This window comes from Spermophilus citellus (genome assembly GCF_964194105.1).
Source record: "Spermophilus citellus genome assembly, chromosome: 2".
Taxonomy (NCBI): domain Eukaryota; kingdom Metazoa; phylum Chordata; class Mammalia; order Rodentia; family Sciuridae; genus Spermophilus; species Spermophilus citellus.
The window spans coordinates 143,262,398-143,278,427 of record NC_138183.1 but is presented as its reverse complement, the minus strand read 5'-3'; the positions used below and the strand labels follow the sequence as shown (position 1 = coordinate 143,278,427).

Below are 16,030 nucleotides of genomic sequence, written 5' to 3'. Positions count from 1 at the left end.
GTCTGCGGAAAGAGAGAGAGAGAGCACGTGCTACCCCTTTTATTGAGGAGAAGCTATTCAAATGAGGCAAGGGGTCAGGTTTCAGGGGGCTGAGTCTATCTTCATGATGTCCACTGTCAGCAGGTTGACTGACACCGGGTAGGCCACACCCAAGGGCACAGTAAGAGGAGGGGACACACACAAGGCACTTCCATGGAAGATTCTATCCTAAACAGGGCAAGGGGTTATATTACAAAGGAACAGGTGAGCATAGCTTCACCCATGGGGCTGTAGCAAGACACACCCATTTCTGTGACTGAGCACCTCAGCACCCAGCTGGGGAGTGTAACTCAGTCACCCGTAAGGTTGGCCTCCCACACTTTAGGATATATTGTGGATTTATTATGACTAGCAAACACAATATTGAAGGGAAAGAATAGTCAGAGACTGGAAGTATCTGACTTCAAAATTAATGCAAAGCATTAATACTCAAGAAGGTAACATAAAAAGAATAGACGAAGAGATGAGCAGGACAGAGAGCCCAGACATAGACCCTCATAGATATAATCAATTGATTGTGGATAAAGGAGCAAAAACAATTTAATGGAGAAGGACAGTCTTTTCTAACAAATGATACTGGAACAATTGCACAATACATATAAAAAAATTAATCTAGACACAGGTCTCACATGTCTCACAAAAATCAAATCAAATGAATTAAAATCTAAATGCAAAATCATAAACTCCTAGGAAAATGACCTAGAGAAATGTCTGGGTGACCTTGAGTTTGATGATAACTTTTAGACACAACACTAGATACATAATATATTAAAGAGTTAAAGAAAAATAAGTCAAAATTTATTAAAACTAAAAACTTTTGCTTTGTAAAAGGTTTTTTTTTTTGCATGTGTGTGGATAACTGCATTACTTTTTATTATTTAGTTTTGTTATTTCTTTTTTTAATTGATTTTTTTAAATAAATGACAGCAGAATGCATTACCAAAAGGCATTATTTAAAAGAAGAAAAAGGTAAGCTTCAGACTGGAGGAAAAGTCTGCAAAATGCATATCTAATAAAGTGTCAATATCCTAAATTTACATAGAACTATTAAAAAATCAACAAATACTTCAATTTAAAAATGGGAAAAACGTCTGAATGAACATTTTACCAAAAAGAAGATAAAGGGCTGGGAAGTAATCTTATGAAAAAATATTTAAGGTAAGTTATCATAAAATTGTAAATCATTCTGTAGGCTCTCTATTCACCTCACTGATTATATCTTTTGCTGAGAGAAAGCCTTTTAGTTTGAATCCATCTCATTTATTGATTCTTGATTTTAATTCTTTGCCTTTAGGAGTTGTATTAAGAAAGTTGGGGCCTAATCCAACATGATGGAGATTAGGGCCTACTTTTTCTTCTGTTAGACTCTGGTTTTAATTTTTTTTTCAGAATAAAATTGTATTCGAACTAAGGTTAATTTTTAAGCTTGTAAAAAAACATCAGTGATGGTTAAGTAAGATCTTAATTCTTTTTTTTCCCAACATTTTTAAAAATTATTATTATTTTTTAAATACACTCCAACAGTGGAAGGCATTATAATCCTTATTACACATATAGAGCACAATTTTTTTGTATTTCTGTATATAAAGTATGTTCATGTCAATTTATGCCATTATACATGTACTTTTTTGCATTACACTTCTTAATACACATATATACCACAATTTTTCATAATTCTGTTGGTATATAAGGTATGTTGACTCTGGTTTAATTTCTAGGTTCTTGATCCGCTTTGAGTTGAGTGTTGTGCATTGTGAGAGATACAGGTTTAATTTCATTTTGCTACGTGTGGATTTCCAGTTTTCCTAGCACCATTTGTTGAAGAGACTCTCTTTGCTCCAATGTACATTTTTGGTGCCTTTGTCTAGTAGAAGATAACTGAAATTATGTGGGTTAGTTTCTGTGTCCTCATTCTGTACCATTGGTCTACAGGTCTATTTTGGTGTCAATACCATGCTATTTTTGTTACTATTGCTTTGTAGTAAAATTTTAGATCTGGAATAGTAATGCTACCAGCTTCACTCTTCTTGCTAAGGATTGCTTTGGCTATTCTGGGTCTCTTATTATTCCAGACGAATTTCATGACTGATTTTTCTATTTCTGTAAGAAATGCCATTGGGATTTTGGTTGGGATTGCATTGAATCTGTATAGTGCTTAATACTTACAACAACATCTGCTGCTTGGCGTAATACATCATGATTCAATTTGAAAATATTTTTAGTTATTAAAAAATTATAAATCAAAGCAAATTAAAATGTCTGAAATTCAAAATACTGACAACACCAAACACTGTTGAAGTTGTGAAACAACAGGATTGCTCATTCATTACTGGTGGGAATGCACAAAGGTGCAGCTTGTCAGGTTTTTACAAAACCAAACATACTCTTACCATGTGACTGAACAATCAAGCACCTTGCTATTTACCATGATGAACTGAAAATAAGTGTTTACACAGAAAATGCATGTGTGTCGAGGCTTTATTCATTATTATCAATAGTTGAAGGTAAAGGAAAAGTGAATCAATAAACAATGTGCAGTGAGTCCAGACAAGGGGATATTATTAGTTGATTTTTAGAAATGAGCTACCAAACCACAATAAGACATGGAAGAAGCTTAAGAGCACATTTCTAAGTGAAAAAAAAGTAACTGAGGAAAAGCTTACATGTATTTTAATTTCAACTATGGGTCATTTTGGAAAAAAAGTTCAACTATGAAGACAGCAAAAAGATTAGTGGTTGCCAACAACTTGGGTGGAAGGAAGAGAGATGGATAGATTAGCACAGGCAAATGAGGCAAATTTGTGTGGTATTGTAATGGCAGATACATGCAATTGTAGACTTGTCAAAATGTGTAGAATGTAGAACATAAAGAGTGAACCCTAATGTAAATGATCAGCTTTAGTTAGTAGTAATGTAACCATATTCACTCATCAGTTTAAAGGAAAATACCATGAAAAATATTACTAAAAGGGGAAACTACACTGGTTGTTGGAGGAGGTCAGAAGTGCTATGTAATATCTCTGTATTCTTTGCTCTGAAAACCAAAATTTTCTTGGAATTATACCTCTCTCTTTATTTCCCCTCCGTGTTTTGTATGTTTCTTTCATTTATTCATCCAGGACACTAAGGGACATTTCAGCACTAGGGATTCTCTTCTTCAACTTATTTAGATTGTTTTCATTCCATGAGATTTTTAAAAATATATTTTTAGTTGTTAATGGACCTTTAATTAATTTATTTATATGTAGTGCTGAGAATCAAACCCAGTGCCTCACACATGCTAGACAAGTGCTCTACCACCGGCCACAACCGCAGCCCCTCCATGAGATCTTTATCTTAATGATTTACTTAATATTCAGTGGGGTAAAATTTTGGGAGCTAATACAGAATTTGTGTACAACATGACAGATTTCTTGGCTTATCAATCTGAAAAACAAAAGAAAATGCAGCAACAACAATTATCACTTCCCAAGTAAATTACAATTAAAATCAGTGAAGTGGAGAGAAGCCATCCTATTCTCTGTTGTTACACAGGATCACAGAAACAACAATCAGGAGAATCCCTACAGGCTTGTAAGTTCTCAATATGTGAATAAAGGGGAACCTAGCCTTTCCTTATGAGCCATACCATGGAAAATGTTCCTCTTTCAACAGCTAGAGTCTAAGGAAAGGGAGGAAAAAGCACAAATGGAGGAGAGTGTGGTCCGCTCATATGGAGGTGTATGTTACTGGGGCCTTTGATCAGCACTGACCAATCGACCATTCACCATTAGATACCCAAAGGGCTGTTGGGAGATAGGATCAGAGAGGGAACTTTGAGATCCACTGAAGGGTAGCCTCAGCCAGGACCTTACAATTGTTCTCCAACTTTGCCTAAATCTTTGCATCCAAAGACAGAACAGGATGAGGGGCCACTGTTTGCTGCATCAGATATGCTCCAAGTCAGGATAGAAAATTAGAAATTGGCCTTTGCAGATCCCATCATGCCTGACTCTCAGCACAGGTGATTAGGAGCCACAAAAATTTGTGATGCCTTTCATTGAAGACTTGAGGCTGGCAGCCATGTTAATTATGTTTAAGGGGCTGATGGGTGCCCAGAATTGTCCTCCACAATGAAAGAGCCAGAAAGATGCATGGTGCAGGATATCTTACTATGCAGTTTTACACTCTTTAGGAATTTCATTTCTTAGGATTGGTCTTGCATATCAGAGCTTGAATGGACTAAGCGCTAGTGTCCCTGAAGTGTTTCTAATTCTGAGTAGGGTCAAAGAGAGCACTTTGGGCAAAGGGTAGTGGGTTTTCTGAGTTAATTTTTCCTGATGTCTCTTTAAGATATCATTAACCTTCTCTACCTTTCCCAAGGATTGAGATTTTCCTGTTCAATAGAGATGGTCCCTGGAGAGCCCCTTTCTGATACTGTTCCACTGGAGATCAGGTCTATGTTCCCTAGAGTTAAAAAATGAATGCTGAGAGAATGGCTGAGGCATGCATAGCTGGCAAGTTTATTCAAGAAAATAATAGAGACAGACTTCTCTGAAGAGAAGGGGATCCAGAGCTAGGTGTCTGTAGAAGGGGGCACAACTTGCTTTCTTATAGCCCCCAGAAATTTTTTCATTAATCATTATCTTTCATTGCCTTTCCTTCCTTCCTCATATATGTGATTAGAAGCATGAGTGCAGAGGATCCTTGTTAGCAAGCTTTGTTCTCTCTTTGATAAGCAGCCATCATCCTCTCAACCCCCAACATTCATTACCTACACTGACTGCCTGACTTTTACCCCTGTCTCAGTTGATAAGGGCATGAGAACACTTTAAAGAAAGGGATTGCAGATGGCAACATAGCAATTGTAATTCATTGTAACCAACATGTGACACTCTGAGATAGAAGAAATGAGAAAGAAGTAGAGCTGAGTCATGCATTTGTGATAGGAGATAATGTTTTTCCCCCACAGAGCCAGCCTTGTCGGATGGAAATGATTTTTAACATCCTATAACTAATTTCTAGAAGGAGTTAACAGATATATTATCACTATCAGTCATTTCTATCTTCATTTAATGTCAAAAAGTAAGGATTTGTGCATAAAATCTTCAAATTGTCAAATATTGTTAAGATGAAGCATCATTTATAGAAACCACTGTGCATATCACCAGGTGGAGTGGCTCATAGTTAGCTCTTTTGCCATTCTTTCACTAAGTGCCTTTGCTTTTCTTCAAGGGAAGCAGAATGGCCAGTGAGTAGTTAAATTGATATGCCTCAAGATGAAAGTGCTGAATCATTTACTATTTGTTATTAAATCGTTTACTAACTAAAATCACTGGGCAGGTTAAATGACCTATTTGTTTTATGATTTTCAAATGTGCAAGAAATAGCAATATTACTAGCTAATTATTGTCAAAACTAAGAAAGTGAGCATAATCATTATTATGTTAGTGCCTGTTAATATTCTACCAATGGGAAAATAAGTAATCATGAATTATTTTGAATTAAAAAAGAGCCATAATCTTATTATGTTAGTTTTGCCTTTCTTTTATCTAACTTACTGTAAGTTAGAAGTGAGTATAACTAATTTAAGTGGCTGAGTTACAAATTCAGTACTCTTTTCTGTTGAATTAGGAAACAGAATTACAAATTCAATACTCTTTTCTGTTGAATAGATGATTTAAGTAGAACATGAAGTCTGTCTCTATTACTTTCTTGAATAAACTTGCTGGCTATGCTTGCCTCAGCCATTCTCTCAGCATTCATTCTTTGACTCCAGGGAACACAGATCTGATCTCCAGTGGAACAGTATCAGAAAGGGGCTCTCCATAGACCATCTCCATTGAGCAGAAAAACCTCAATTCTTGGTAAAGGAAAAGAAGGCTAATAATATCTTAAAGAGACACATAATAGGAAACAAAATTACAAATTCAGTACTCTTTTCTGTGAATAGATGATTTAAGTATAACATATCAATTAACACTCCAAATTGATTATAGTTGAAGTATAAAATATAGAAACATATACTAATACATTTTTTCACCAAAATATAATGTAAAACTAATCAGATATGTAAACATCTGAAAGATACTAAAGCAAATCTTTGAGATCTTGGAGTAGTTTAAGATTTAGTAGAAAGACTATGTATGCACACACAAAATAAATAAACAAAACCTCATAAACATAGTTCAATTGAATTTTAGCAAAATTAAAGATGCCATTAAGAAAATGAAATACAAGCTTAAGATAATACATATGTATGGAAAAAGAATTTTATCTAAAATATGTAAAAGTATATTCATTTGGAGGGAGAAACACAACAGACAGATTGTCATAAAAAAGAATTTAAAAAACTTTTTGTAGTTGTAGATAGGCAGAATGGCTTTATTTTATTTATTTATTTATTTATTTATTTATTTTATATGTGGTACTGAGGATCGAATGCAGTACCTCACGCATGCTAAGCAAGCACTCTGCCACTGAGCTACAGCCCCAACCCATAAAAAAAGAATTTAAAAAAAATGATTGTAATGATGATCAATGAATTCCAAGAGAGTACAGAAAAAGACACTGAATTAATTAAGGAAGTCAGTATAGTATATGAATGAGAAATTTGATAAAGAGTGAGAGACTGGAAAAGAAACAAAGAAATCTTAGAAATAAAAGACAGAATAAATAAAATAAAATATTCAGTTCAAATTCTAATAGAGTAGACCAGGCTGAAGACAAACTCACAGCTTAAAGAGAAAGTTGCCAGTCTTGACCATTCAGACATTATTAAAGAAAATAAGTAATTATGATCAGAATATACAAAAACTCTGGGACAACATTTAGTCACCCAATTTAAGACTCCCTAGAATTAAAAATTGTTGCAGACTATTGGCATGGATAAATTCTTCAGGGAGAAAATAACAGAAATTTTCCCCAACCTTCAGAATAAGATGAGCATCTAGATACAGAAAGCATTCAGAACCCCAACAGACAAGGTCAACAACAACAACAACAACAACAACAACAAAACCTCTAAACACCTAACACATAGAACAAGGATATAATTCTAAAAGCTTTAAGAGTAAAGCATATTAGGTCACCTTAAGAGGCAAATTAATCATAATTACTTCTGATTTTGCAACACAAACTCTAAAAGCCAGGGTGTCTTGGAATGATGTTTTCCATGTCCTGAAAGAAAATAGCTGTCAATCAAGATTGCTATATCTAGCAAAACTATCCTTCAAAATTGGAGAGAAAATAAAAACCTTCCAAGTGTAGCAGAAAGTAAAAGAATTAATGACTTGTAAACTAATACAATAGAACTTGCCCAAAGAAATACTCCGCATAGAAAAAAAAAAAATAAAAAGCAAATCCCAGAGCTCACAAATGCACAAATGTCAGTGGAAGTGTAGTGAAGACAATGAGAAACAGAACCAAAATAAACATTCAAAATAAATCAAAATAGCAGAGAGTAATAAAGATATTTCTATAATATCATTGAATGTAAATGGTCTCAACTCTCCAATCAAAAGATATAGACTGGAATACTGAATTAGAAAATAATATCTAACTATATGATGCTTTCAAGAAAATAATATCTAACTATATGATGCTTTCAAGACACTCATTTTATAAGTAATGACAGACATGGACTGAAAGTGAAAGAATGGAAATTGATATAGCATGTAAATGGAGTCCACAAACAAGCAGGAATATGTACTCTCATATCCAAAAATGCAGACTTTAAGCCAAAATTAGTCAGAAGAGACAAAGGAGGTCACTTCATACTGGTAAAGGGAATGATACAAGAAGAAGATATAATGATAGCAAATATTTATGCCCCTAACATTGGTGCACCTAATTACATAAAAGAGACTCTAGTAGAAGACTAAAGTAGACGCTAGCACAATAATACTGATAGTGATTTTAGCACACATCTCCCACCATTTGGTAAAGTCATCTATACATAAATTAAGTCAAGATTCTTTGAACCTGAAAAATATAAATCAAATGGACTCAAGAGACATTTGCAGAGTATTTTAGCCAATAAAAGCTGAATATACTTTCTTCTTAGTGAATCCTGAAACGTTCTCCAAAATAGACCATATTTTAGGTCACAAAGCAACTCTTAGAAAATACCAAAAAATCATGTAATTATTTGCATCTTGTAAGGTCATAACAGTTTAAGATTATAAATCAACTTCATAGAACCCTGAAGATACTATAAATACATCTGGAAATTGAACTTTTGAATGATAAAGGCATGACAGAAAAAAATAAGGGAGAAAATTTTAAAAATGATATTATAGAAAGATCTTTATTACTCTCTGCCATTTTGATTTATTTTTAATGTTTAGTTTGGTCCTTTTCTCACTGGCTTCACAATAGATGCAGAGAACACCTTTGGGCAATTGTGGCTTAATTTTTTCCAGCACATTCTGATAGGTGCACACATGTTTCCCTAGATATTTTCTCTTAGAGACAGGAAGATGGAGATTTTAAACAGTGTTCTGCCCCACTGGTAAGGCTAAGTACAAGGGCAAGAAACCCAGGGGCTGACCTGTGGAAAGGCCAAGTGAGCACTTGGTCTGTAGAGGAGTTTCTAGAGTGAAAGTGAAAAGCTCATGTTGCAAATTTCAAGTGAAACACCCTCAATGCAAGCTGGGTCTTTGCTTGCACAGGACTAAAAAATGTGCCTCACTTCTGCTGAAATGAGAGGCAGTCAGAAAATATGACATGGGAAACTGTGAGATTCTTGCATGATCATCAATAAATATCTCTTTCCTATGGAACTTACGGTTCATTGAAACCAGGAAAATATAAAGAGTAAATATTTAAATGATCATATGATAATCATAAGCAGGATAGTCTAAAAGGAAATAGCCATTTCTCCTAGAAAAAACGTAGAGGGACTATAAGGAAAAGCAATTTAGATTGATTTTCAAAGATGATTTTCCTGAGGAAGTAGTTTTAAATACCTATATCCCTGAGAGACAGGTTTTTAAGACAGATTCTGGTACTTTTTTTTTTTTGTTTTACTGATTATCTTCTGATACACTAGTCATAGTAAATAAGCCAATAGCTTCAAGTGGTAGAAATAGGTTGATAGTAGGATCCACCTAGGCTCAAATACAGAGTCCACAACCAATTAAGCATTTGCCAATCATTTTAGTGTGCTTAATTTGATATGTGACATAATTTTAGAGTTTCTGCAGACAGCCCTCTAGAATGATGGTCTATCTTCCCTTCAACTAAAAGTGTGAACAAACCATAGATTGGATAACCAAGAGTCTGAGAATAGTCATGTGTAGATAAAGTAGGCTACATTATCTTTAATATGAGCAAAGTAACATATCTAACCTCACCTCAAAAAAGAACAAAGCATCTTCTGGCTATAGTAATATAGGTTACTGTATATAATAATATGATATACTTTCTCTTTTAGCAATTTTATTATTGTATATTTTATATATTATTAAATTATGAAATAATTTTCTTGATGGTAGTGTAGGCAGAATTGTGTTCTGTTCTGGGCATGAAGAATTGCTGGGTTATTCCAGTTATCATTCTATCACCAGGTTCACTAGCCTGACCAATCAGGTGTAAAATATACTTTTTTTTCCTTTTACCTCCCTGTGTCATGTACTTGAAAATCAAGAAAAAATATGTAGCAGTAGCAGTGGTGTCCCAGAGCAGGAAGACTCAGTGCTGTTCCAGAGTGTCACAGGCCAGAGTAATGATTCTGACATTTGGGAAAAAAAGCTTATGATAAAGCTGTGGCTTCCTTCAAGCATGCTGGAATAATGGTGACATTCGTGAAACTTCGGATAAACTAAAGGGCAAATCTAGGTGAAAACCTCTTAAGAAGAATAAAAGCCAGAAGATTGTTTCGACTTCCTTGATAATAAACAGTGGAAAGCTGGTGACAAGTGTTCTGCCATTTGGTCAGAAGATGGCTATATTTACCCAGCTACCATTGCTTCAGTTGATTTTTAAGAGAGAAAACTGTATCGTGATTTACACTGGATATGGAAATAGAGAAAAATCTGTCTGATCTGCTTTCCTCAACCTCTGAAGTAGCTAATAATATAGAACAGAAAGCTCAGGAGAATGAAAATGAAAGTCAAGTTTCTGAAGATGAAAGTGAAAACTCCTCTAGGTCTCCTGGTGGAAATAAATCAAATAAAATCAAGTCAAAAGCAATTCCATGGAACTATTTCCTTCTTCCACTACTACCAATGCCAGGGTCAGGATCGGGACCAGGAAAGCCAGGCCTAAAATTCAGTAGCCCACCACCACCTTCACCACCACTTCATGTTGGTTACCTACATTTTCTTCAGGCCCATCAATAATTCTCCATCCCGTCCCCACCTCCGATATGTCCAGATGTCTCTTGATGATTCTGGTGCTTTGGGAACTATATTACTCTCTTGGTAAATGAGTGGCTATCATATTGGCTATTACATGGGGTCTCAGACAAAGTCAAAAAAGAAGCAAGGTGCTCACATTTCAATTAAAGAGTAAGTCTGCCATCATTATAAAATTGAATTTTACTTTTGAATAAATTTTATGATTTGTGGGAAACTGATGTTTTTTGAATATTTTAAAAAATTGAAATGTAAAAAGTTGAAAAGTTAAAGGTATTTTGATGCCCAAACTATCCGATAAAAATTTGATCTACATCCCCACTAAAATTATATTGGTGTCAGAATGTCATCTCACCAAACACGCGCTGGAGGGTCACGCAGACAAAATGTACTTTTACAAAAACAAAAACAAGAAAAAATCCTCAAGATTTGGTGACACTTAGTATTACTTACTAGCAGTGGTCAGAAAACCACGCAGCTTTTAAATTTGTGATGCAATGTAAAGTGTACTGCATTATATATGAAGTGTCTTTGTCAAGAATGTTTAACTGAAATCTAATCAAGTCTTTCAGTCTGATTTCCCATTTGCAGAGGGTAATGGAAGATGGAGCAACAAGTTCCATGACATTACTAAAGAAGCTGTCAAACAGGTTTAGAATATAAAATGTTATGGAAGATAACTGGCTTTGTTTCTTCAAAATATCAGGGTCAAGAAAGAAAAAAGGAGTTGGGTTGGGTAACTATTCTTGATTAAAAGTTACTTAAGAGACATAACAGATTAACATAATGTGAGATCTTTTATAGTATTGGGGATTAAAACCTTGTGCAAGCTAAGCACCAGCACTACCTCTGAGCTCAGTCCCCAGTGTAAAAGGCTTGAATACACTCTGGTTTGAAAACCCTTTATAAAAACCTTGAGTTGAGGGCAATGAAGAAATTTTGAATATGGATTGTATTTTAAATATTAGATAATTCTGGATTTTGTGAATTGGGATAAAACTTGTTTATAGAACAATGTCTTTTAATTAGTTTATGAAGCATTCAGGAACAGAATGTTATAGTGGCTCTAAAATATTTGTAAATGGTTTCTCCAAGTGTGTTTGTATATGAAGCATATACAACAAATTGTTTATCTAACTGGTGTGTATATGGATATTCACTGTACCATACTCTCATTTTTGTATGTTTAAAAGTATAAAATAAATATATTTAATTTGTAAAAATTAGCAAAACTTTTTTTAAAAAAGAAAAAATATGCATTGCTTTAGGGACTCCATCTTTGTTGACAAGATTAAATGAATGAAGAAATCAGTTAATTGACCAGTGGTCACACCTGTACTAAAATCCTGCCACAGAAGAAACTCAAGACTAAGACTTATAAAGTGTATGATAGGTTAGAATGTCATCATTATCTCATAGATATTTGAAGAATTTTCCAAAATGAAACATAATGATTTTGAACACAAAATATCTATTAGATAATATTTAGTTTTATTTTAAACAAAAGCCATATGTAATTTCTTAAAGAGATTAATGATATATTAATGAATGTAGATAGTATAGGATATATATGGTTTTCCTAGAAATATTTCAAAACAGAAAAAAGGATAAAATTATCAAGGAACTAATGGGTGGTAGTGGCTCTTCTACATCCTGGAGATATCGCAGTATGAACAGAGGAAATTACATGGAGATCTCAGTCTGATCAGTTTAAAATATAAGCAGGCAAGAACAAATTAGAATAAAAGGGGGAAAAGCATGTATATTGTATTGGGCACAAGTTGAACATATATATCCATTTGCAGCTTAGATTTTAGAGTACTATTCAAATTTCTGAAGTAATACAGAATAAACAAGATATATAAGGTACATGAAAGAAAAGGACAGGAAAGAGATTTTTTTCAGGCTGCAATGTCTTCATAACAAGGAATTATAGCCATGATATTTTTAAGTTTTATTCAGTTTCATATATATTGAAGAAAGAAAGTCAATAATCTCATTTGGAAGATGGACATTTCATAAACTGAGTTTTGGTCAATTATATAAAAGATATAGAAGATGATGGGGTTGGTACTAATGGGTATATGGATAAACACCACCCTTAACATTTCTTTGCCTCTGTGATACATATGAGATAAAACCGTACCTAGAAAATGGCACTCAAAGGACTATAAAAAGATGAAGTAACATAAAAATCCTAGAAATATTTAAGGATATTCACAAATGGACTAAACATTACTCCACACCATGTGGTCATCAATGAATTAGATCTGATAAATAATCCCACACATTACTTCTATTCACAGGAAAGTTTCTCGGTGTAGCATTTTCTTCAGGGCAACACTAACATCTTTATTCCTCAGGCTGTAGATCAGAGGGTTCAGCATGGGCACAATAATGGTATAAAACACAGAGGACACTTTTCCTTGGTCCATGGAGCTGACTGCTGATGGCTGCAAGTACATGAATGCAGCAGATCCAAAGAAGAGAGCAACAGCTGAGATGTGGGAGCTGCATGTGCTGAAGGCTTTGGTTCTGCCCTCAGTGGAGCGAATGCGCAGGATGCTAGCTATGATGAAGCTGTAGGAGCTGAGGATGGTCAGGGTGGGGACAAAGATGTTAAATGTGCCAAAAAACAGAATCAGCACTTCATTGACATAGGTACTCGAGCAAGAGAGCTTTAGGAGGGGAAAAAGATCACAGAAATAATGGTTGATCACATCAAATTTGCAGAATTGGACTCTAATCATGCAGCCTGTATGAGCTGATGCACAAACCACACCCATAATAAACACTCCTAAAATCAGGGAAAGGCACATGATGACATGGTAAAGCAGTGGGCTACAGATGGCCACATAGCGGTCATAGGCCATTGCAGCCAACATGTGACACTCTGATATGGCAAAAATGAGAAAGAAATAGAGTTGAGTCATGCATCCAGGGTAGGAAATGGTATTCTTATCGGACACAAAGTTCACCAGCATTTTGGGGGTGATCACAGTGGAATGACACAAGTCAATCAAGGACAGACTGCTGACAAAGTAGTACATGGGGGTGTGCAGGTGAGAACTGAGCCCAATCAGTGTGATCATGCCCAGGTTCCCCACCACTGTGAACACATAGATCCCTAGGAAGAGGAGGAAGAGGGGCAACTGGAGCTCTGGCTGCTGTGAGAGTCCAGCCAGGATGAACTCAGTCACTGTGGAATGATTTTTTGTCGTCATGTCCTCTGTTCAGCTTCTGAAGGGAAAGAAAGAAAAAAAAAAAAAAACAAAACAAAACAACAACAAAGAAACATTGTTGGTGGAGGGATTTCACTTTTCTTTTTATTTACATGGGGGTGCTCCATACCTATGATTTCCAGTTTAGATGTCCCCTTAGTGTTTATATGATTGTTTGACCTGGGTCAGTTAAGTAAAATTTGCTTCAATTTAATATTTATTAAGCTTTATTTTCAATAAATGTATTTTTAAAAATTCATTATTAGCCTTGAAACCATAATTTCTTCAGCTCTAGCATCTTCAATAACTATATTAACCCTTACTTGATTCTTTGAAACTATAGATGTATTTTATATAAAAATGTTTAGCCAACTTAAATGTTTTCAGAAAATTTAATTATTTAGAGAAGTTAATAGAAGAGTAAAACTAGCTGAGTGAAAGGTTGAAGAGAGCAAGCCCTGCCTAAGTTTATCAATCTTTAATAACATCAAAATGACTCCTGACACAGGTGAACAGACAAGTTATTATTGTCAGATTTTTCATTTTTTGGTGAAATTATCAGATACTATTACTAAAATTAAGCAATATCTACACAATTATTATGCAAATCAGCAGATTTGCTAGAGCAGCTCACAATTAGCTGGTTTGTAGTCTCAGTACCAGTACTTGAGAGAAACAGACTTGGTACTTCTTAATGTCAATGTTCCTGTGTTCATATTATGACTTCATCATGTATTAATTTATACCCTTGGGCAAGTAAAATACCTTCATTTGTGTCTTAACTTTGTAAGGATATAAAAGAAATAAAAATGTTACCTACCTCATAATAAAATTGGCTGAAACGTCAATTAGTTGATGAACAATATTTATGCTCATATTAACTATTAACAATGTATCAATTAGAAAACAAGCTCTAGTTATGCATTCAAATTACAACAATTCACATCTTGACATCCCAAATTTCTTTAATCTTTTGTGAATTAGCATGGAGTTCAAAGCAGGATTATGCTTTGGGACAACATGAAAATATAAATGTTGTCTCCTATTGTGTTAAATTCTGAACAGACAATGATTGCACACACCAGAGTAAAATTCCGAATGGAATCCAAATGAATTATAAAAAAGAAGGTAAAATGAAAAATAATCTAAAAATTTATATCATACTTTTACAATGAAATAAATGTGACAAAGTCATAAATTTAAAAAAGGCGTAACCTATAAACATTTGAAAGTAACTATTAAAAAGAAGCTTTGAGACCTTTCAGTAGTTATTATACTCTTAGAAAGGATGTAAACACAAGCACATAAATAAAAAACAAAAGGAAAGCAAATAAAAGTCTTTCAGTAAAAATAATTAATTTGTACTTCATCAAAAATAAAAACTATGTTTCAAAAGATACCTTTAAGAAAATGCAAAGGCAAATAGAAGGCAATAAATATATATAAGAAAGAGCTTTATCCAAAATATAAAAATTATCATAATGTGAAAACAACAAAATTTTAAAAATAAAATATCTAAACAGATACTTTACAAAGTGACATGTGAGTTAGCATGTGAAGACTCAGCATATGCAAATATGCTCAAGATCATTAGTCATGCATGAGATGCCTCTTCATATGTCTATAGGAACAGGTGAAAAACAAAACAAAATCAATTAAAGCTGGGAGCAGAGGTGCTCCCCTATAATCCCAGGGCTTAGGAGACTAAGATAGGATTGCTGAGTTCAAAGCCAGTCTCAGCAATGGCAAGGTGCTAAGCAATTCAGTGAGACTCTATCTCTAAATAAAATATAAAATAGGGCTGGGTATGTGGCTCAGTGATTGAGTGCCCCTGAGTTCAGTCCATAGCACCCCCCTGCCCCACAAAATCAAATCAAGTCAAATCAAAACAAATCTCTGTCAATACCAAGTATTGGAGAGGAATAACTAGTCTTATTTTACAAAACTTCGGGGGAATGTAAAAAATTTCAAGCAACATGGAAAAGAGTTTTGTAAATTTTTATGAATTTAAACAGATACTGTGAAATTCAATATGACTTCCTCTGAGTTTTACCCATGATAAATCAGACTTATATAAGAATGTGCATGACAGCTTTATTTCTAATAACACCAAATTGGAGAAAACCCAAATGTTCATCAATATGTGAATAGATGAGTGAGTTGAGGTACTTATAGAATGTAATTAGAATGAAATTATACTCATTTTTTAAATGGGAAAAACTATATACACACACACACAAATCACACACTGACAGAAATATTAAAAAACATTTTGAAATATATCACACAAAATTTACTTTAAATATTGGGATGTTTGCACCAGTGTAATAACCTAGAAATGTGGTTTTCTTTATGTAAAAAGTTTTGATAATGGTTTCAATTTATTTCATAGGTCTCACTTATCAGGTTTTTATCTTACAGTTTTCCTAAGTT

At 34.1% G+C, this 16,030-nt stretch overlaps 1 protein-coding gene and 1 pseudogene across 2 annotated transcripts; one reads left to right on the top strand and one right to left on the bottom strand.

The window, feature by feature from the left end:
• The first annotated feature begins 5,262 nt into the window (after positions 1-5,262).
• On the top strand, positions 5,263-10,533 carry LOC308641623 (survival of motor neuron protein-like; annotated as a pseudogene). The gene is made up of 2 exons: positions 5,263-5,269; positions 9,668-10,533. The product of its transcript is annotated as a survival of motor neuron protein-like (transcript).
• Positions 10,534-12,676: 2,143 nt separating this feature from the next.
• On the bottom strand, positions 12,677-13,600 carry LOC308637111 (olfactory receptor 8G1-like; the record flags this gene model as incomplete). The annotated part of the gene is made up of 1 exon (XM_081273260.1): positions 12,677-13,600. One exon carries the CDS (start codon positions 13,598-13,600, stop codon positions 12,677-12,679), a length of 924 nt encoding a protein of 307 aa, XP_081129386.1.
• Between the last annotated feature and the right edge of the window lie 2,430 nt (positions 13,601-16,030).